General features: G+C 35.6%; 1 protein-coding gene across 1 annotated transcript in view; it reads left to right on the top strand.

The window, feature by feature from the left end:
* The window catches only part of LOC145666437 (clavesin-2-like), an 81,024-nt gene that overhangs the window by 32,408 nt on the left and 25,486 nt on the right, over window positions 1-23,130 (top strand). Inside the window, exons 3-6 of the mRNA XM_081733663.1 lie at window positions 9,676-9,767; window positions 14,162-14,309; window positions 17,409-17,602; window positions 20,330-20,440. Of these exons, the coding sequence (XP_081589789.1) occupies window positions 9,676-9,767; window positions 14,162-14,309; window positions 17,409-17,602; window positions 20,330-20,440 (545 nt within the window). The remainder of the gene's footprint in view (window positions 1-9,675; window positions 9,768-14,161; window positions 14,310-17,408; window positions 17,603-20,329; window positions 20,441-23,130) is intronic.

Below are 23,130 nucleotides of genomic sequence, written 5' to 3'. Positions count from 1 at the left end.
CTTCTTTGTTACTTCTACTTTCTACCCTTTTCCTGTTTTTAATATGCCTCTATTATTTCTCCTTTCTGTTGTTTGCTTCTTTTAATACATCTCTAATATTGTACTACTTCTTTTCGTCCCGTTTGCTTTTTTCAATTAGTCTCTACTAGGGATGATCAATTCCGGAAATTTTACTTTACGGAATCCGTAAAGTAAAATCGGAAAAATTCCGTTTTAAAAATTTCCGATTTCGGAAAAAATCCGGAAGTTTTCCGAATTCCGGACTTTTTCTGAATTCCGGAATTTTCTTAGTTCCGGATTTTTCGAATTCCGATTTTTTTCCGAAATCCGGAAAATAAGATTTTCAATTTCCGGGAAATAAATTTTCCGGAATTTTTTGACCATCTATATTCTCTACCATTTCTTCTTTCCATCTTTGTCTTTTGTAATATGTCTCTATTACGTTTCTTTTCTGCCTTGTTTGCTTCTTTCAACATGTCTCCGTTATATTCTTTTTTCTTGTTTGCTTATTTTAGTATGTACTTTTTTTCTCCTTTCTATCTGATTTGTTTCTTTTAATATGTCTCTGCCACTTCCCTTTCCGTCCTGTTTATATCTCCTAATGTTTCTCTTTTCAGGTTGTTTGCTTCTTTCAACGTGCCTCCGTTAACTCTTCCTTTTTCCTCATTTGCTTATTTTTATATGTACCTTTTTCACTTTTCTGTCTGATTTGTTCCTTTTACTTGTCTCTGCTTCTTTTCCTTTCCATCCTGTTTGTATCTCCTAATATTCTTTCTGTTACTTCTCCTTTCTGTTCCAGTAGCTTGTATGTCTCTGTTACTTCTTTCTTTATAGTTCACTACTTTTACTGTAGTATGTCCTTGTCATTTCTTCTTTCAATCCTGTTTTCTTCCTTTAATATGTCTGTTACTTCATCTTTCCGTTACGTTGCTTCTTTTAGTGTTCTCTACTACTTCTCCTTTCTATCCAGTTTGCTTCTTCTAATGTGTCTCTGCTTCTTCTACTTTCTGCCTTGTTTACTTCTTTTAAAGTCCCGACGCCGTTACTCTGGCCCTGGGTCCCGCCCATTTGTTTACTTGCGCTGATTTCGAAACAGGTTGAGTTATTGCTTTGTTGCAAGTTGGCGCATATCCCTGAGCTTCCTCAATCCGTTACAGTTGAACGGAGAACGGTGGATGGCTTATTTGTATATTAGATGTGAAAGCAGCCGAGAATATGAAACTATCAGCAATCAGAGCCAGCCACGTTGTGTTCTGCTTTAGACACGATTAGATGGTGGTTCATATAGTGACACACTTCAATAAGTCTTTATTATTATTATTATTATTATTATTATTATTATTATTATTATTATTATTATTATTATTATTATTATTATTATTATTATTATTATTATTATTATACACAGAGACAAATTCAAAACAGAGTTTTAAACCTTAAATGTTACAGCTCCCCACGAATTTTTTGTCTTAATTTCGGTGAATAACCTAAGAAGACTGAATTTGAGCATTTTTGGAAAGTGAACAGATAGCACCTGGAAAAATGGTAAAAGTGGATTCTCAGAGCTTTTTTCATAGCCTGGACTTAAGGTGGGGAACCTCTTTTGTTTTAAAGGTCGCAGTAACGATGCCCGTTTAAGAAGGTTACATATAATAGTTTTGAATGGACCTAATTTTTGTAGTTATTTTATAGTTATTAGTTACATTAATAATGTACATAAAATGTATATATAATTACATTAATAATGCACTTGAAAAGATATAAAACTACATTATATAACAGTAGATAATTTGACAATGTAACTTCAAAATTATATTCCCCGTATATTTCATGTTTCTCATATAGTTTATCATTTTTTATAAGAGGCCCAGAAGACCACACTTTACGACTGTAAAGGCCAAAGTTCGTCAACCTTGCACTAGACATTGTAGTGTATAGTTTATGATTGTTGGCCACTTGCATTTTTGGACAATTTCGTGGTTATAAAATGAATTTAAGCAACAATTAAGAGTGGTTCAATTAATAGCCTTTTGCAAGTAGGGATACTACATCTTGTTATATAAATTATATAATCAAAATTATATATTTTGAAATGAAATGGAATCTTTGTTTTACGTCCTACAGTTATACCGGTTAGGCTAAGGGAGACAGTGATGATGAGAAATGAATTAAATGGTGGAATGAAGGAAGTAGTAGGAAACGAACAACGTAGAGATAACCCATGCATATGGTGTTTGTCCACCACAAAGCTCACTTGGAGCGAGCTGAGATCGAACCAAGAACTTCATGCACCAGAGGTGAATGCTCTACCACTGAGCCAGCGCAGCCCACTATATATATATATATATATATATATATATATTGTTTATTGCTTCTGAATTATTGCAAAAATTGTACAATACTATTAGCGTTTAACTAGTGTTGTTCACGAACCGAGAAAGGAGGTTATCTCGTCTTGCCTTATAAATTTTGTAGAAGTATAGTCTCGTCTCGATTTCCGAGGAATTCCTTCTCATCTCGTATCAATTCTCGAAGAATTATTTCTCGTGTCACTTCGATTCTGAAAGAAGTTCACCTAATATATAGGTATATATACAGTGGCGTATTTAGGGGGGCTTCCGGGCTTAAGCCCCACCCCCCGAAATCTTACTTACTATAGTAAAGTACCGGTATATGAAATATCTTGCAGAATTTTCACATTTTCAGACGAAGTCCCCCCGAAACAAAATCGTAAATACGCCACTGTATATATATATATATATATATATATATATATATATATATATATATATATATATATATATATATATATATATATATATATATATATATATATATATAAGCATGCCCCCTTTTTTCCTTAATGTCATCTAGAAGTCATCAGAATCCTTCGGCGTTACGAGAGGTCCATGAAGAGCGCGATATATCAACACTTAAACCATATTTATTATTGGGCCATATTGTGCAATGACTTGCATATCTTTAAACCGTCATGTGGTTTTTTGTTCGTCATGTTGTTTCCTCGTCGTGGTTTTTGCCCGTATTGATTTTCTACTCATGATTATTGCCCGAAAAATCACGCGTTCCGGAGTTGACTCTGAGTCTAATGTTGGAAGTTCTTCTTGGCTCTACGAGTGAACTAGTGTTGCCCTATGAGACACATGAATTTTCTCGCCTCATGGATAAAGCTACATATAACAGAAGAAAAACTTATCTAAAGATGAGTCATATATCAATTGATAGATCTGATTAGGCTGAACAAAATGGCATGCTAGACGGGATATCCTCATGTGTAGTTCTGGAGAAAATTCCAGAACGATGCTTTATGGCGCTAAAGATGTCATTCGTGGGCTACATTAAAGAATTCAAGATACCACCAATTAAGGTAAAACTTTATACTAAAACATACCCTATCAAGCGTTTCATCATGACACGTACAAGACAGTACACAAAGGTTAAGAGATAACCTAAAATTATCATTAACTCCAAACTTTAATTTTAAACCTCTAATTGGAAAGCATTGATAGCATTACCATTAACCCTTTCAGCCCTGATTTTTTGTTTACTCCCCGATTTTATTTTTATTTTGTCTTATTATTCTTTTTGACTTAACAAATGAAATACAACCATCAATATGTTTGCGGGTGTCATATTTAGAGAATTATGGACGAAGCATCTTGCGTGCACTTTGTTGAAATACGTATGTAAAATACAAAATGGCATTAATCGAAAACATCATTGTGATATACATAGTTTAGTCACTCAAAAACACATCACTAAAACAGAAGGAGAATTTATTAAGAATAAAACAGCCTACATGGCTGAGCTTTGCCCATCGTGATAGCCCCTACAAGTGCTCTACAAGAAATGTGCGTAGCTTCCTGACAACAGATAAAAGCACCAGAGAAATAGCGAAAAGTGATGTAGACAAGTTCAAAGAATATTGACATGAAAACCCAGCCATTTTGAATCCTCCAGAGCAATTATATTAATCTTAAAATATGATGTACACAAATGTTACCACCAGGTCCAAAAGGGTTAAAATATTTAGTTTGCTTTTATGGTTGAACCATGTCTTCCTGATCATAATTTCGTAATTTTTAAAGTATTTTTGTACTTTGGTTACAAAATACAGGGTGTTTATTTCAAAACAACATTGCCATAAAATAGGTCTCATGTGCAGCTACTGAGCAGCATTGCTCTATTATGGTAAAATATCATAAGAATACTCTCAGTAATTACCAACAGTTTTGTTGAAATAGAGCAAGAAACCACTAATTAAAAAAAATTTAAAAAAAGAACTTTTGCGGAACGTAGGAGATAAAGCTTCTACAATACTAAATTAGACTCTCCCTGTTGACGAAGATTAGAAGTATACAGAAAATATCCAGATTTCTTTCTATGACAACGTACAAGCCTCCGTCCTGCCGGAAGGCTCTTCCGGAAGGACTTTTGTCCCACAAGCCGCCGTTCTGCCGCCAGGACGGAAACCTTCCGGCAGTACGCATTTTAAGTCGGTCCCGGCGTTCCCCACAGGGAACATAAAATATGACGAAATTGTTATTTCTTTACATCTTTAAAATCAGACTATCAACATTGAAAACTGTTTACAGAGGATGATCCATCTATGAGATAATTGAGAGTACATGATTGGTGTTTGGCGGATCAAAAAAGAAGCTTAAGCGTACACACGATCCCCTTTAGAAAACATCTCTCTATTATTGAACTAATAGTCGTACCAACATGATTCTTTTTTGCGCTAAAACTAGAAATGTTGGCATGACTATTTCCACTAGGAGAAATTTCTGTCCTGCTGGACGTATACAAAGTACTCTCATTTGTAGATAAACATGGTAGGACTTTTAGGACGTTACCTTCTGCCGGAAGGACGTTGTGCGTTCTAAGGATAAGACACACTTCCACAAACTATAAATACTGCAAGTGTAAAAACAACAGGGTAATAATTTCTAACGTTTATTAAAAAATACACCATTTCCTAACGACGCGAGTATTTTTGTAGTAGAAAACAATGTTATGGACGACACAAGTTAGAAACATAAATACTTCATTTGTTTGTTTGTTAAAGCTCAGCGTTCCTTTTCAACATCAAGGCTACTTATGAGACGTGGACCTACAGTTTAACCCAAACCACTTAGTATGTTCAATGCTCTCCCATCGGGAATCGAACTCGGGACGATGTGCACCAAAAGCGAGTGTGTTAACCATTAAACCAGCTTGGAGAGCTTATTTTAATAGATGTTCACAAGTAACTGTACTCTTACTTCTATAGTGTTCTTACTTCTTGTATTGACGTGCGTGACAAATTTGCATAGAACCATAATAATATTCTAAAATAATTCAATTTTACCTTTACAAGGGTAAAAAAATGCGCAGCAGGGTAATGCATAGTATTTATACACATACGCGCCATGTTTCGTTCGAAACTACGCACATCAACCGTAATTAACAACAAACGAAGCCAAACGAATTGTGTAATCATATTTTCTATTCGCTTTCCCTTGCTATAATTAAATTTAGATCAATTACTACTTCCTCTTAATTACTTTGTAAATAATGCCGGACACACCATGTCGACAATTAAATTTTTTTAACTTGTTGCAACATCCAATGCAATTTGAGTCAAGTGCGATTGCGGAAAATTACTCCACTCATTTCGTGTCATTCTAAAAAGCCTTGTTTCCCTGCATTCTCTACAAATATTATAGACATGTACTTCCAAAACATATTATTTACATAAGCTAAACTAGTTTGAAATGAAACAAAATATTTCAGTTTCTACCTCCGACGATTATACGCTTTAGGCTAAGGGAGACAGACGGTGATTAAAGCAAGTGAATGATGATGGAATAATTGGTAGAATGAGAAAGTAGGAGGAAATGGGAGTACCCCGAGAAAACCCACGGACACGATATTGTCCATTACAAACTTACTTGGCCGGGAAACGAACCAGGAACCTACGCACCAGAGATATACGCTCTTCTAAACTAGATTAAATTAATTGATGAGAACAAAGTTTTTCAGTTCCATTGTAAATCACATATAATATGTAGATATTTCTTAGTGAACATCACTAAACCTACCTTTATTATTATTATTATTATTATTATTATTATTATTATTATTATTATTATTATTATTATTAGTAGTAGTAGTAGTAGTAGTAGTAGTAGTAGTAGTAGTAGTAGTAGTAGTAGTAGTAGTAGTAGTAGTTGGACTTCTATTACCTAACACTTAGAATGCCTTACTACGCATATATTTATGCCCTAAAAATGCCAAATATGTCCTAAATTATAACCTAAAAACAAAGGCATCTTTGGGGCTGCCACAAATATCCCTTATAATTGAAAAATATCCATACCCTCAGCGTAAAAAAAAAAAAAAAAAAAAAAAGTAGGGTCCTATAATAATAAGTACCAGTGGTGATTCCAAGAGGTAGCGGCGAGAAGGAACACCGGTGCACAATCGGTGTTCTGAAGGTACTTCCAGAGTTAGCAGGGGGTTCTCCCTCGAAATATTTTGGAGCTTGACTTCTTTGAAAATAGAGTTTTGAGATATTTTTGAATGAAAACGGAGTTTGCTTTTTATCGTGTAAATTATTCTTGAAGAAAAGTATGACAACATAGATAGGGAGCCAGCTTATAGAGTTCTGATTTCCCATTTTAGAACTAATCATGCCACTTTGAACGCCAAAATTTCGATTTACAGATTTTAAAACGGGAGGAAACAAATGAAATTCGTTAAATAGAACAATATTTAAGCGCATAGTTTTGAATAACGATAATGTATATATAATGCAGCGAATTGAATGAAATGCTTGTCTTTAGTTCAAAACTCCAAGTCTTTTATCTTCCTTTTTCACTTGTCGGACCCTATTATCATTTAAGAAATAAGGCGAAAGATTAGAATTTATCGTTTTCCTTCATTTCTTTTCTGTTTCCTGATTTTATTCTTCCTTTTATGTATGGGTGCTGAGCAACCACACAAAATTTCTTGGAGGCGCTCGAGCACTAGAGCAACTCCGGAGTCGGCGCTCCTAGCCGAAGAAGGATATTCTTCAGTGGTCTTATCGCCGGTCGTGCCAATATTTTCACAGTGCTACTTTCAGCTTTAATGTATTTAAAGTCTCCCTGGAAGTGGATGGAATATTAGGTTGAATCATGAATAACTTCCCTTTTTTTGTATCACACTTATTTTTGTTTCATTAAATAACGAAATTGTATTAATTCATTATGTATTCGTCACTACTATGTATGACCTTCTCTCATCTTTTAGGCAGCTTATCAATTGTTTTCTTATATAAAATGTGGTTGGTTTGAACTGGAAGAAGTTTTTGACAGCTTGACCGAATTGTTCTTAAGAAAAAAGGCTTTTCATTCAAAAAGTTTTGTAAGGGACAGAAAAAGTTGGTAGTCTGTCGGGACAAGGTCCGGGGAGTACGATGAGTGTGGTAAAACAGACCATCCAAGCTTCCAGAATTGAGTTACCGTTGCTGCATGTGGTCGTGCATTGTGCAGTAAAAGAATGACGTTTTGCGATTGACGAGTACAGGATGCTTTTCATGGAGTTTCTCTTTCACTGTTTGCATAATTGTACTACTAGTGCCGAACGTATGTAAGCCTACCCGCACTAATTGTTAAACTTGACTTCAACAACTCGAGATGGATTATACCTCAACAATCCTATCATACACACAACAACATCTTTTTCTTATGGATGTTTGCTTTCGGATATTGTAGTGGGTAGTTTATCCTTACCACTGTCTTTTAGGACAAGAATTTCAAATACAACATTTTTCATTCCCTGTTGTAATCCTGTGTAAAAAATTACTCGATTTTTACCCGTGAGAGCAGACTTATGGTGACTGACATGCGATCTTCTTTATTCCATTCATTGAGACTATGAAGTACTCATACTCTTAACTTCCTAACTTTCCCTAATTTCTCTAGGTTGTGGCAAATATTTGTGATGTCTTCAACCTTTCTGCTACATCTCTTATTGATTGACATGGATTTTGCTCCAATATTGCGTTTAGAAACTTTCGTCAAGGTCAAAAAGAGGATCCGCCATCGGTTCATCTTTTTCAAGGTTATATCTCCCGAATGAAGTTTGGCAAACCAGTTTCTAACTGCTCGATTAGTTATTAGTCCTTCATCGTATACACTGCATATGTTATCAGCTGTCGCCTTTGCACGTTTGCATTGTTTAAATTCCCAAAGCATCACATGACGAGTAAGTACTTTTTCACTCTCCATTTTAGGGCTTAGGAACAACAGCTTAGATAACCGCACAAAATAATTGTCACAAGACTAACTAAACTCTTATCTATTTAGTGAGAGCAAAAAGTCGTTTGGTCCGGTGACTCATTGTAAGTTGATACGAACAATAGATTCGGTAGCATGTTGTTTGCCACAACTCGATTTTTGAGTTGTTTGCCAAGGATTTTACCATAGTATCTGCATTCCGGTTTTATCAGATCTCGTTATCAAGAAGATTCACATAGACGTGATGTAAGAGTTACCAGGCACCTCTATTTTTGGTCCCTTTTGAATCGAAGTGTTCTCGCCTTTGGGCTGAGAGAAATCTCATTAGCCTAGGTGATGAAAAAGAATATTAAGCACCAAACAAACGAGCACAAAACATCATTAATAGTACAAGAGCTTAACAACATGATATAATTGCATTTTCTCTTTTAACGTAGTTCTTAATATTACCTCCTATTATATAATGTTCTATTTTTCTGTCATGCTATCTGACTAAATAACTAGGTTTTATACACTTAGAAAAATGAAATGAAATATTTCAGTTTTACATCCCACGGTTATGCCGTGTGAGCTAAAGAAGACGATGATGATGAGAATTAATTAAAAATTAATCAAGCAATTCAAGTACAGTTTTGTTTGAAGTACGGAGTAATTATTTGTATGAAACTAGAAACTGTACAAAAATGTATTAACTTCGTTCAGTAACTACACTATTTTGTTTCCCAGCCCATGATTTATCTCTTTTGTTTGTTTTCTTTGAAATTAAATGATATTTAATCGACTCTTTTCTCGAAGTCCATTAAATATTCTTTGCTTTTTAAAATGAATATTAATTATATTATATAGCCTATATTTAATATGACGTAAATTCGATTATTAGATATTAAAATTATATAAATCAAAATTAAAGGCATTTATTCCGAAGTTGGGCGTCCGCTTTCGCCACGTTTTTTCGCTGTTATCTCCTTTCCACACTTTCTGCAATTTGTTATTAGGTACATTGGTCCGTGTTCTTCACAAACTTTTAAAAGATTTTGCTCGTTATCAACGTATTGCTTCACAAATGTTAAAACTGTTAGTTCATTGCCCTTGTACATTTGCCATGTTGATAACATAAATGCTCGTTTCTTTCCCACAATCCAACTGTTCAGTTACCTTGCGCCAAGTAGTTCCCTCCGCTCGCCGTATAGTCCCATGTTTATAAACCGCTTATATATAACAAATAAACAGATTTTTCGAGACTCTTACATATTATCAAGCACACAAACGATCAAATTATCCATATCTTTCCTGTACATTTTAAAAATTTTGCTGGAAACGGACGCCCAACTTTGGAATTTAACCCAAATTAAATTATCCCTCCAGGCAATTCAACTGTATTATTTTATTTCAGGTATAAAAAACCTTCATTCAAGGCTGGACGACTGCTTTCTGCTCAGTTTCTTGAGGGCGAAGAAGTACAATCATGAGAGGGCGCTAAAATCAGTAAGTAAAACTATTTGCATCACTTGCAATTCATAAAATATGTATAACCTGGGCATTTATCATTCTTAGTATTCAATATAACTTGATCCACAGGACCAATAGGACTTTTCACCCAGGGCCAGATTTATCACTAGGGCCGGACCTTGGGCGCAGCATTCTTACACCGCACGTTGGACGAAAACCTAATAACAAAGACGAAAAATGCGAAAGTTGAATAATAAAAATAAAAATAGACTATGATTAACGTAAGACCTCTAAGGTCTCTAAGTAATAATTCCTTTAACGGTTCTGTTCGCTTCAATTTTTATTGGTGGTTGAAATTAACTGGAATTTTGACGTTATATTTGCCGTATACAATTGCGTAGGGCGGGAGCGCATCCCTGTTTTTCTGTTGCGTGGCGCACTTCTTCTGCACATGTGCGTCTCATAACACCCTCTTACCATACCGAAATTGATTAAAATTTATAGAAAAAAGTTGAAAGAACATAACATAAATAAAATAACTTCTTTTCTTTTTTTAATGTTTACTATAGAAGTTTTTTTTTCTTTCGTCGGGGTGAAGAAGGACAAGCATTTTTCGGCCTAGAGGCGGCAAAACATTAAATCCGATCCTGTTTGTACCCCTTTAAATTTGTTGAATGTATACCTCTTGATTTTGTATACTGTTAATTTGTTTTCAGTTGTACCTTATTTTCAGTTGTAGAGAAAGATAAATATGTAGCGCGGTATTCTCCAGAACTTCTCTATATCTAAACAATATATGTTAATTGATTCGAAAATGTTAATTAATCTTATTCACAGAGGTTTCTCATCTCTGAATACAATTTTTAAGGGAAGCAAAGTTTTGAAAAGAAAGTATGGTCATGGTTGAATTACCAAAAGCAGTATTCTCCATGAGAGGTTTTCAGTATCTAAACAATATGGGGTAAAGTTAATTTAACTCATTCAGAGAATTTTCTCATGCCTAAAAAAATGTTATAGAGATATACGAGTGATTCTTTCAATCCTCCTTAATCGTCCGAGGGAAACCACATGACATGACGAAATGGGAATCATTCAAGATTGTTCATTGGATATCACTCATTCCCCACGCCGATAGACAGGTTCTGTCGTTCAATCATTGTGGTACGATAAATTGTTCATACTGGGTAGCTCATTCCCCACACCGATACATTATAATATGTTAAACAGTTCATTGGACGTCGCTTATTCCCTACACCGATAGTCAGATTCTTTTGCTCAATCATTGTGATACGATAAATTGTTCATTGGGCTTCGCTCACTCTCCACACCGATAGACAGACTCTGTCGTTCAGTCATTGTGATACGATAAAATTGTTCATTGGACGTCACATATTTCCCACACCTATAGATAGACTCTGTCGTTCAATCATTATGATACGATAAATCATTCGTCGGACGTCACTAATTCCCCACACCTATAGACAGATTCTGTCGTTCAGTCATTGTGATACAGTAAATTGTTCATTTTAGGTCGCTCATTCCTCTTATCGATAAGCAGACTCTGTCGTTCAATCATTATGATACGATAAATTTTTCATTGGATATCGCCCATGCTTCACACGGATAGACAGACTGTCATTTAATCATTGTGATACGATAAATTGTTCATTGGATGTCACTTACTTCCCACGGTTTGGGTACAAAACCTCGCGGCCAGAACCTCGCGGCAACAACCTCGCCTCCCAAAACCTCGCGGCCCAAAATCTCGCCAGGCCGAAACCTCGCCTGGCCAAAACCTCGCCGCCCAAAACCTCGCGGGACAAAATCTCGCCGGGCTAAAACCTTGCCTGGCCAAAACCTCGCCGCCCAAAACCTCGCGGGACAAAATCTCGCCGGGCCGAAACCCCGCCTGGCCAAAACCTCGCTGCCCAAAACGTCGCGGGCCAAAATCTCGCGGGGCCAAAACCTCGCCTGGCTAAAACCTTGCCTGGCCAAAACCTCGCCGCCCAAAACCTCGCGGGACAAAATCTCGCCGGGCCGAAACCCCGCCTGGCCAAAACCTCGCTGCCAAAAACGTCGCGAGCCAAAATCTCGCGGGGCCAAAACCTCGCCTGGCCAAAACCTCGCCACCCAAAACCTCGCGGGCCAACATCTCGCCGGGCCAAAACCTCGCGCCCCAAAATATCGCCATACCCAAGATCTCGCCTGATCAAAATGTAAATGTTCCAACTGATGATAAGGATGACGGTATAAAAGACGCTGTTTCAGAAGAAGTATCACGGGTATTTGACCAAGTCCCGCGATACCATATGAAAATTCTATTTCAGTATCAGAGGATTTCAATGTGAAGGTAGGGCGACAGGATGTTTTTAAACTGGTTATAGGGAAAGAAAGTCTGCATAAGGAAAGTAATGACAACTAACGAGGTTAGTTTCGTGAACTTTGGAACATCCAAAAACTTAAAATTTTAACAAAAATCTAATAATATTCATGAAAATATGAAACAATATATGAGTTTTTACGACGTCCCTTGATTATGTCCTATAGGTTAAAGGAGACGTAGATGACCAGGATGGAGGAAACGATCGAATAAAGAAAGTGGGAGGAAACGGGAATAACCCGAGAAAGCCCACGCACACGATGTTTTGTATATTATTATTATTATTATTATTATTATTATTATTATTATTATTATTATTATTATTATTATTATTATTATTATTATTTGTAATGTGGAATTGCATATTAGGAAACACATTGGGTAAATTTTAAAGAAAAGTTTCATTCGCGGCGAGGTTTTGACACGGCGAGATTTTGGGCGGCGAGGTTTTGGCCCGGCGAGATTTTGGCCCGCGAGGTTTTGGGCGGCGAGGTTTTGGCCACGCGAGGTTTTGGACGGCGAGGTTTTGGCCACGCGAAGTTTTGGGCGGCGAGGTTTTGGCCACGCGAGGTTTTGGCCCGGCGAGATTTTGTCCCGCGAGGTTTTGGGCGGCGAGGTTTTGGGCGGCGAGGTTTTGGCCCCGCGAGGTTTTGGGCGGCGAGGTTTTGGCCACGCGAGGTTTTGGCCCGGCGAGATTTTGTCCCGCGAGGTTTTGGCCGGCGAGATTTTGGACGTCGATGTTTCGGCCGCGAGATTTTGTCCGTATACCACTTCCCACACCGATAGACAGGCTCTGTCATTCAATCATTACGATACGATAAATTGTTCATTGGGCATCGCTCATTCCTCACACTGATAGATAGACTCTGTCGTTCAATCATTGTGATACGATAAATTGTTCATTGGAAGTAGCTTATACCCGATACCTATAGACAGACTGTCGTTCAATCCATGTGATATGATAAATTGTTCGTTTTAGGTCGCTCAATCCCCACACCGACAAACTCTGTCGTTCAATCATTGTAAGGTATTGAATGTGAAATTATATCGAGTGCAGTAGAAAGGTCCGCCAAGCTTTTACTACGTGATATAATTTGTTTTCTTCAGGCGGAAGGATATAGTACAGATGCATTTCATCGTAACATGCGTAAGGTTTACAGCGGAAACTTTGATGGCTGTGTGCGCAAATGCTAAAGAGATTTTAAAAAACTTATCGACGCACACGATGAAAATAGCCAAGACTGGAAATCTGGCAGCAGACAATCTTAATGAACGCGTGAATCAAGTGATTCGTAAAAGGTGTATATTTTTTTTATTTCTGAATTGTCAGATCTTGGAGAAATCGGAATACATCGCGTAATTCACACTTGGCGCGCGCTTCGCTTGCACTCGGTATGTTTTTATGCTCGCTACGCTACAATAATTAAACGAAAGAGTCTGTCTATCAGTTTGATAGATGGGTGATTTCTAACAAACAATTTGTCTTATCCTTGTCTGGTCATCTCACATAGTTCTTCTCTGGTGGCTTAACGGAGATTGAAAGAAAAATATCCCTCGTAATTGTATTAAGTAGTTTACTCATAAAAAATATCCTTCATAAATGTACTAAGTAGTTTACTCATAATAATATACCTCGCAATTGTACTAAGTAGTTTACTCATAGAAAATATTTCTCTTAATTGTACTAAGTAGTTTACTCATAAAAAATATCCCTCGTAATTGTATTAAGTAATTTAAACATAAAAAATATTCCGCATAATTGTATTAAGTAGTTTACTAATCTACAGTTCAAGATTCTGGTTCATCTCATCAGAGACAATTCTTAGGAAAACTAAAGTTTAAGGAAGAAAGTAAGAAACTCATTATGTTCCCAAGTCTGCAGTATTCTCCATGAAACCTTTTTTCTATTTAATCAATATGGGTAAAGTAATTTTTAGTCTTTCACATAGTTTTTCTGAAGGTTATTATCAAGATTATTTTTAGTTTCATATACAAACAACGAACATCAGATGAATTACTGAAATAAATATTTAACTTGTCTTTTTTCCAGGTAAAAAGATATTACGAGTTCAAGAAGAAATTACCAGAATATTTTGAAAAACCAATATTACCTTCTGAGAGCCCTGCTATTTATGATGTGTTTAAAGTCATAAAGGAAAAGGACATGCTAGGGAGAACCATTGTTCTCATTAATCTAGGTAAGATTTGTCTTTTTTGTTTCAATTAGTTATCTTCCTTGAATTATTAATACAGGTTGACTGCCAAGGTGATATGAGGGTACTGCTCCCAGGAGGCCATCAATTTCTTCTTACCTTTGACTCAATTATGGATAGTCATGTCACATTTTTGTCGCGATATTTTGCTTCTCCCGAAAATGCACCAATGGGAGCCGAGCACCATATGTCATGCTCATGGTCTCATAGTAATTTGTGACAATGAGCATCATATATGATGCTCAAGAACCTGAATAGGTTAGTAATTTGTGATATCGAGCATGAGCATCATATATGGTGCTCATGGCCTCGGTGAAAAATAAGGTGAGCACCACATATGATGCTCATGGCAGTCAACCTATTAACTAAGAAAACAGGAAGTGGTCTTACAAGCAATTCATAGATGAATAACTAGCTACTCAAGATAAATCATAAAAATAGTAGTAGTCATGTACTTCATACAATAATATTAGAAAATGAAATTAAATGGAATTTCTAGGTTTTGCGTCGCATGCCTACTTCCCTTTAGGCTAAAGTAGAAAGATGATTAATGAAAGTGAATTATAATGAGAGAAATGATGGAATGAGAATGCGAGAGAAAATAGGATAACCCAGGGATAGGATGTTGATCACCACAGACTCACTTTGTCTAGGATCGAAGGAGGGACACCTCGCCCCAGAGGTAATGCTCTGTCACTATTAAACCACTATGGCCAATATCTATCTATCCATATAGGGTAAGTTTGGGTGAATCCGGACAGTTCTGATGTTTCTCTCTTCTACTGCTACCTAAACAACATTATTCAATACTTCGTCATATTATTTAATGATATGTTCGTATACATGCAGAACTGAAACAGTTTTCCTGGAATGTCATGCTAAGAAATAAAAAATAATTTTTTGAAAGCTGGCAAAATTTTTGATTTGCAAATTTGGAAGGGTGAATCCGGACAGTACGTTGGCGATTCCGGACACTGAACCTTGAAGGAGGATATATACATGATAGGTGTATTTTAACTTACTATCTTGCTACACTAACATTCTAAAATGATAAGAACGGAATATAAATACAAATACATGATAAATACATACAAATTACTAACAGCAATTTCTATACTAATTTCTTTACTGTTGAAATTGCAAGCTAAATCTAGAGTAGTGTAACTATCACTATAGCATTTAATCATTATACATAGTAATCACATTTGTTTCCATTAGAACTACATTGTGCTACTATTTTTGCAAGTAATAACTAGATTATTAGTAAAATGTATGTGTGTACCAAGACTAGCATTTATTTTTCTTGCGTTAATCACGTCTGCCAGTTTCGTGAAGCACTAATCATAATTCAGACACATCGTCCACAGATAAAATACGGTTCCTTACCATCGTCCACACATCTTTCATGAAACCATGTTTTACACACCGTACAGGACACCCAGGAACCGTATTTGTTTGATGATGATGCAATAATTCTTCCCACAAAATTCACAATTGTTTTCATTCATACCTTCGATTGTGCTTGAGGAGACATTTTGAAACAAATTGCGTTAGGTGATACTTAATTTTTAACAATGCCTGACCTTTGGGATGTGGGTTTGCGAGAAGCAACAGCAGGAGAAGGTAGAAACTGTTTAACTGAGGAATCTGAAGGCGATTGAAACGTGTTTGGGGATGAGTCTGATGACACAGAAGAGGTATTGTTTCCAGCTGCTGGTGGATCAAGTTCATTTGACAAAATAAATTCATGTTCCCGAACTTCTTGTGGATCAATTGGGAATATACTGGTGGCACGGAATCCATTCACAGCAAAATCAACTTGGAGCACGATACCAGGCTTTCCGGAACAGTTCACCAAAGATCATTTTTGTCAGAGATCCTGTTGGATGTGCGTTCATCCATAAATTTGTTACAATGTCCACCTTTAGCACTTCAAAGAACGTCAAATCCAAAGGTTGCTGCCGGTGGCTCGTGTGTGAATGAACTTTCTACTATCGCCGTCTAAAATATACAAAATCGGCAGAGTGTTGCAGATTGGAATGCATGAAGCGAAGTGTTCTAACCAGGTGAGAAAACACTCTTCGTTACTCCAACCATTTTTATTCATGAGAACTGTTTCGTATACTTTGCTCGAACTCTTGCTTCTACTTCACACTCAAAAACGTAAAAAACAAGAGAGTGTTCTGAATCCTCTTAGTTGATTAATCACATTGTCCAGATTTACCTTAACGTAGTAAACGTGTCCGGATTCACCCTTTCCTAAACGTCCGGAAAATGCTGGAAAATACACATACGCATATATGATGTAACACAAGAAACAGCGTTTTAGATCAAAGACTCTATGACATCTACATATTAGCCCTAAGTTCGTTATTTCAGAATTTCTGGAACTAATTAAAACGTAGTTTACTCACTAAATATTCAATGATAACACTCAAGATAAAAAAATATATTTAAATTGATGTATTTTCAGAAGATTTTCCGTATTTACCTTTTTTTATTTTTTACAAAATTACTTCTATATAATTGAAAATACAACCACTATTAATAGCTTCTTTACGTATTATAACAAAATTGTGTAGAAAAACATGTTTATACATGTCTGGCCACAAAACTTAACAAGTTAAATGTTCAGGTCTGGTCATATAGAAAAATATCATACGATACGGACTGTTGTGCATATCAACATATGCATATTTAAAATTTTATCGTTCATTAATCTTTTTATTTTTCACAAAATTACTTCTTTATAATTGAAAATAGCCCACTATTAATGGCGTCTTTACATATTATATCAGAACTATGTAGAAAAATATGTTTATACATGTCTGGCCACAAAACTTAACAAGTTAAATGTTCCGGTCTGGTCATAAAGAAAATATCATACGGTACGGACTGTTGTTCATATCAATATATACATATTTATATAAATGTTATTGTTATAACCTAGATGTACTAGTGTTGTTCATGAGACTCGTCTCGTCTCGAGGGCAACACTACTTCTCATTTACGGGCAAATAATAATGTATCACCGGTGTCCGTTTTCGTAGATTCCACTCTTATTTATATTTCCTCTATCTGCAGGTAGTATTGATCCAAGCATTATGACTGTTCCTCAACTGATGAGAGCAATATTCACAAATTTGGAGTTGTTCATGATTGACCAGACAGTACAAGTTGGAGGTCTAGTTGTAATTGCAGATTTTACCGACTTGGGACTAAGGCAGTTGAAACTTCTCAGTTTCAAAGTAATAAGGACACTCTGCTCCATAGTGACGGTAAGTTCCTTCACAGAATTCTAATAGGCTCCTTTGAAACAACCTAAACTCGTTATAACTACGTACTATATATATATATATGCATCTTCTTCCAAAACTTCAAGTGCCTAAACAGCGTGCAAGAAACTTTGCAGAGTAACTTAACATTGCCTTTGATAAGATGCATATATTTAATCTATAACACACTGTTGGTTTTCAACGAGTTACTTTCAGCCTTGATGTTTAATTTGACTTCAACGTTTGTATTCAGCTATGTGTTGCTTATTTACATAAAGAGGAATTATAAAATGTCCTTGAAAGCTCGGTACCACGAAGTCAGACAATTAATTTAATTGGGGGCTTCATATACATCCTCATTTATAAGTTATGGTTTGTCAAAGCAACATTTCATTTTTACGTCTGTAATATAACTAAAAATAATTATTTCCAAACTTTTCTAATTTTGTATTTTACAATTTACAAAAAATAAAAATTTATTTATTTATTTATTTGCCAAAGTTCCAGATACAGCAAGGCAGCCATTTTACACTGAAACTATATAACATAGAATATAAAATTAACAATAACATGAGTAGACAAATGCCAACTGATTGAATTAAGTAAATTAAGGTAGGAATTGATTTTTTTAAAAAATATAATTTAAATCAATTTAAAAAATAAAATATTAAAGAACGTTTTACATACTTTTTTTTAACAAGTTTTTACGCATTTGTCTAATCAACTGAATAAGTTTTAAAACTTGCTGTATTAATTTAAATTAGCTTTTAAAGACAACTTCTTCAATTATAAAATACAAAATCTGGATATGTAAGAGAATTAATTTTTAGATATAATTTTATCATACTATACTACAATATACAGGGTGAACCTGAAAGATGTGCACAAACTCCGGGAGGTGATTCGTGACATCAAAAGAAGACAAAAAAGTTCTCTTGCATGTTGTCAAATTCCGCGTCGTGTACGAGTGGCAGACATGTAAACTTAGAATCGACAATCGAATCTTGACTATTGGAATAGAACAGAAAGATGTCCACAAACTATTTCTGTTTGCGCAACTGCCCAATACAGAATTTTGCTGATGTTCATAGCCATATTTAACTAGTTTTGATGTCACGAATCATCTCTCGGAGTTTGTGCACATCTTCCGGTTCCGTCCCAATTGTCAGGATTAGACTATGGCTACGTGGCTATGTGGATAAGGTACGCGCCCATGGCGTGAGAGACCGGGTTCAATTCCCGGCGGGAACTCATGTGGTCCGGGCCCAAGGTTAAGCTGTAGGTTACGTTTCATATAGCTTCGTTGCTGAACGAGACGCTAAACTCAAATCCAACTACAAATATATTAGGGGCTCGGAAAAACATGATGATATATCACATTTTTCTAACTTTCGAGTAAACCGAGAAAGAAGGTTCAACATTCCCATGCTATTCAATGCAATGACATACCAAACAAGCTTCCCCTCCATCAGCAGGTACACTCATGTCCAAAGTCGCATATCTATAAATATGTTGTTGTAGGTTTGATAACGAATTCGTTCGGTATTTCTTATAATGTTAGTATGTGTATAATCGGCAAAGACATGTATGTGGAAAATTTCATGTCAAAAGAGCAGTAAATAAGAAGAATAAAGCGAAAATAAAACTCTCTTGTCCATTTAGCAACATTTTGTTTTACTCATTCTAATGTTCGTATTTATAATTCTTTTCCTATGAAATTTACCACAAATATACATTTTCCGATTATACACATAGTAGCAGTATTAAAAGTACCCTGCAAAATCATTATCAAACTATATTCTTACAAGAAGACAGTTATAGATATGCGACAATCATTTTGGATATGAGTGTACATTTCTGAAAATAAACTACCTACATACTGTTCTACGACTCAATCCCAATCCATTCGACCTAATAACTCAATTTCATTGGAAAAGACCTTTACCAATGTATGTACTCATACAGTGGCGGATCCAGGATATGATCAAGGGAGGGGCTAAACCAATAATTTGCCGTTTTATCCGGTGTAAAGCAGGATTGCAGCCCATTTTATCCATTGTATACCTGATCGTCAAGGGGGACTATAGCCCCTATAGTCCCCCTTGGATTCGCGTTTGTACTCAAATATATGTACAGGAACTTCGTTTCTATTAGAAGATTTCAGAAGTAGAAATGAAACAAAACGAACCCCCTTCGCTAGTAAAAATGGAAACTCGCCAATGATATGTTTCCCAGACGATGAATTTGCAGAAGAGAACATGTAGAATAGGTGAAAATGCAGATAAACCCGTAGGATTTTTTTTCCAGAGAAGGGGGGAAGACTGACTTATAAGCGAAGTTACCAATACACACACTTTGATTGACGTGTAGACCTAATGTTTCATGTAAAACAACAAACACACTGCGTAACTTCATTTGACTACAAATTGAAATAAAATAAAATTTCAAATTTTATGTCCTTGGTTATGCCCTTTAGGCTAAAACAGACGGATAATTAATGAAAGTAAATAATAAAGAAAGAACTGGTGGGATGAAAATGTAGAAGGAAACAGGAGAACCCCAGGAAAACCCACGAACGAGAGTTTGCCCACTATTATTATTTTTTTAAACAATAGAGTATGTGCTGTCTATAATGATTTACAAGTATGTTTTATATTGTTACTAAATCTCGAGTATTAAAATTACACTAGTAGCAAATTAAATTGTTTCTGTTCAACTATTTTCTTACAGGACACATATCCTATTCGCTTCATGAAATTCCATGGTTTAAACACGCCGGCATATTTCAACGCACTGTACGCTCTCTTCAAACCTTTCCTAACAAGGAAAATACAAGAAAGGGTAAGCAAAAGCAGCCTGATTACTAGAGCAACCCATATTATGCTTTTCTTTGTTTAATTATGCTTTATTGTTAATTTCAATCATTGTTTTACATTAATCGTTTATAATGTATAATATTTACCATATATATTAAATATTCTAAATATCTTGATCTATTTATTAATATTTTATGCAACGAATTTCTTTCATATTTAATGAATTTTCTACTTAATGCACTGTAAAGAGATATCTGCTTGAGTCAGTTTTTCTTATCACTTGTGTGCACCTTAGAGGTGCGTATATACAGAAAGGGAAAGTAAAAGATGCCACCAAAAAGTACACAGAGTGCTCGAGTTCAAGAGGTACACTCATGTCCAAAATGATTGTCGCATATCTATAACTGTCTTCTTGTAAGAATATAATTTGACAATGATTTTGCTGGGCACTTTTAATACTGATACTATGTATATAATCGGGAAATGTATATTTGTGGTAAATTCACAGGAAAAGAATTATAAACACGAAAATTAGAATGAGTGAAACAAAATGTTGCTAAATGGACAAGAAAGTTTTATTTCCGTTTCATTGTTCTTATTTACTGCTCTTTTGACATGAAATTTTCCATATAACTTACATCTCTTTGCTGATTATACACATGCTAACATTATAAGAAATACAGGGCGAATTCGTTATCAAATTATATTCCTACAACAACATATTTATAGACATGCGACAATAATTTTGGACATATAACAATACAGTGTGGGGTTCTTGTGTACTATTCATTGTTGGCGGAAACTTTTCTTCTTCTTTTACTCTTTTTCTCCATATCAAAGGATTACACCGAAAAGAAGTTTACAGGAATAAAAATAAGCTTTTCATTGTTGTTATTCTCAATGATTTTGCTTGTAAATATTTGTTTTAAAAAATATTAATATAGTATGTTAAACTTGCAGTTAAACAGAATTTTTGAAGAATTGTGCTATATATTTTAAATTATGCTTTATGCTTTATTTTCTAAAATTATGCTTTACTATGCTTTTAAAATTAGTTTCTTCTGGACCCTTAGACAACCACAACCATGTTTAAGGTACCACCATATGTGTAAATCACTATTATGCTTTTTATGCTTTTGGGTTGATCTACTGATTACCTTATCTTAAGAAAGATAAATAAATGTACAGTATATACAGGGTCTTCGACTCTTTGAAAAGAATGGCAACGATTTCTTAAGATACATAGTTGTTCCGGAGTGATGGCACCTCTATAGTTAAATGATACACTATTTTGTTTGGTAACTCAAAACACTTTATTCTGTGTCAAAAGAATTGCAGTGCTGCTAGAATCCACTATACTATGACAAGAAAACTTGCGAAAGTGTGTTTGTATGTCAATATGTTTCTGTGTGCTAAATTCAAATTACTACACACATCCAGCCGATAACCTTGTTAGGTTAGGAATTAGATTTTTGGGCTTTCGGCATCGATGACCATGTTAGCCCGTCATGTATGAGGGATGACTTCCCTCGACGATCACACCATCCGAGGAAAGAGAAGGAACGAAGCGGCCTGGGACCTATATGTTAGGTACCATCCTGACATTTGCCTCTGAGGAAAACCCAGGAAAACCTCACTCAAGATGACTAGCCTGAAAAAACTTTTACACTTTTTCGATTGTTTCCATCGGGAATCGAACCCGGGACCGCACCAAAGACGAGAGCGTTAGCGACTACGCTACGCAAGACCACCAGGAGATAATCAATTTCATACCATACCCTGTCGAGTATGTCTGGCGTACCAATGCCAACTGCATCGTTTATCTTTGCTTTCAAGTGATTCACATTATAGACAGAGTTTGGTATGAAACTAGTTATCGGAAACATATGTGCAATGATTTGAAGTGTGCGGACAGAAACATGCGAACGCACTTTTCGCAAGTTTTTTTTCGGTCACAGCGTGGTGAATTTTAGTAGTACTGCATTTGTTCCTTCCTTCTACGTGTTCCATTTGCATACACATTAAGGACTTAGTGGGTGAGGTGAATACGAGGCATAACCTTAATTAGCATTAGGTAAAGTTAAAATAAATATTTACAATTGTTTTTTTTTCTTTTATTTTATTGTATCAGACATATAGCTACACAATGGCATTCGAAATGCAAAATTGAGCTAAGCTATATCATCAGCAAATTGTGCAATATGACAAATTCGTATTATGTAAGATCTTGATCAAGAAAATTAGCTATCCACTTTGCTTTAAAAGGCTAAATTTCGACAAATTTTCATAGGAAATGCTAATACTTTCGTTCTAAATAAAAGTCCAATAGGCCACACAAAATCCACATATGCAGGATTTAATTTCAGTTGTGGATAACAGTAATGGGAATTTCCAAAGCAATGTGGCTGGCCAGTTTTTTTTTTTAAATTTTTTTTAACAAGACTGTATATCTTAAAATAGACACTGGTTAACGACTTCTATCAATATGCAAAGTTTGATCAAGATTCCGTATATAAGTGTATAGGCAAACAGTATATAGGTGTATTATGTTGGGTCAGCTGTTGAGTTTTGACAAAGCTCCAGGCAAGCTGAGTGGGTAGGAGGCCCCAAAGCTCCAGGCAAGCTAGAAGAGGTTAGAATCTCTCAGAGCTCCAGGCAAGCTAAGAGAGGGGAGTTGATTAGCCGAAACTGAAGTCGATTGAGGCGATGCAAGAA

The sequence above is a fragment of the Thermobia domestica genome, chromosome 12, assembly GCF_964235325.1.
Source record: "Thermobia domestica chromosome 12, izTheDome1.hap1.1, whole genome shotgun sequence".
In the NCBI taxonomy this organism is placed as follows: Eukaryota; Metazoa; Arthropoda; class Insecta; order Zygentoma; family Lepismatidae; genus Thermobia; species Thermobia domestica.
This window is presented reverse-complemented; position numbering and strand designations above follow the sequence as displayed.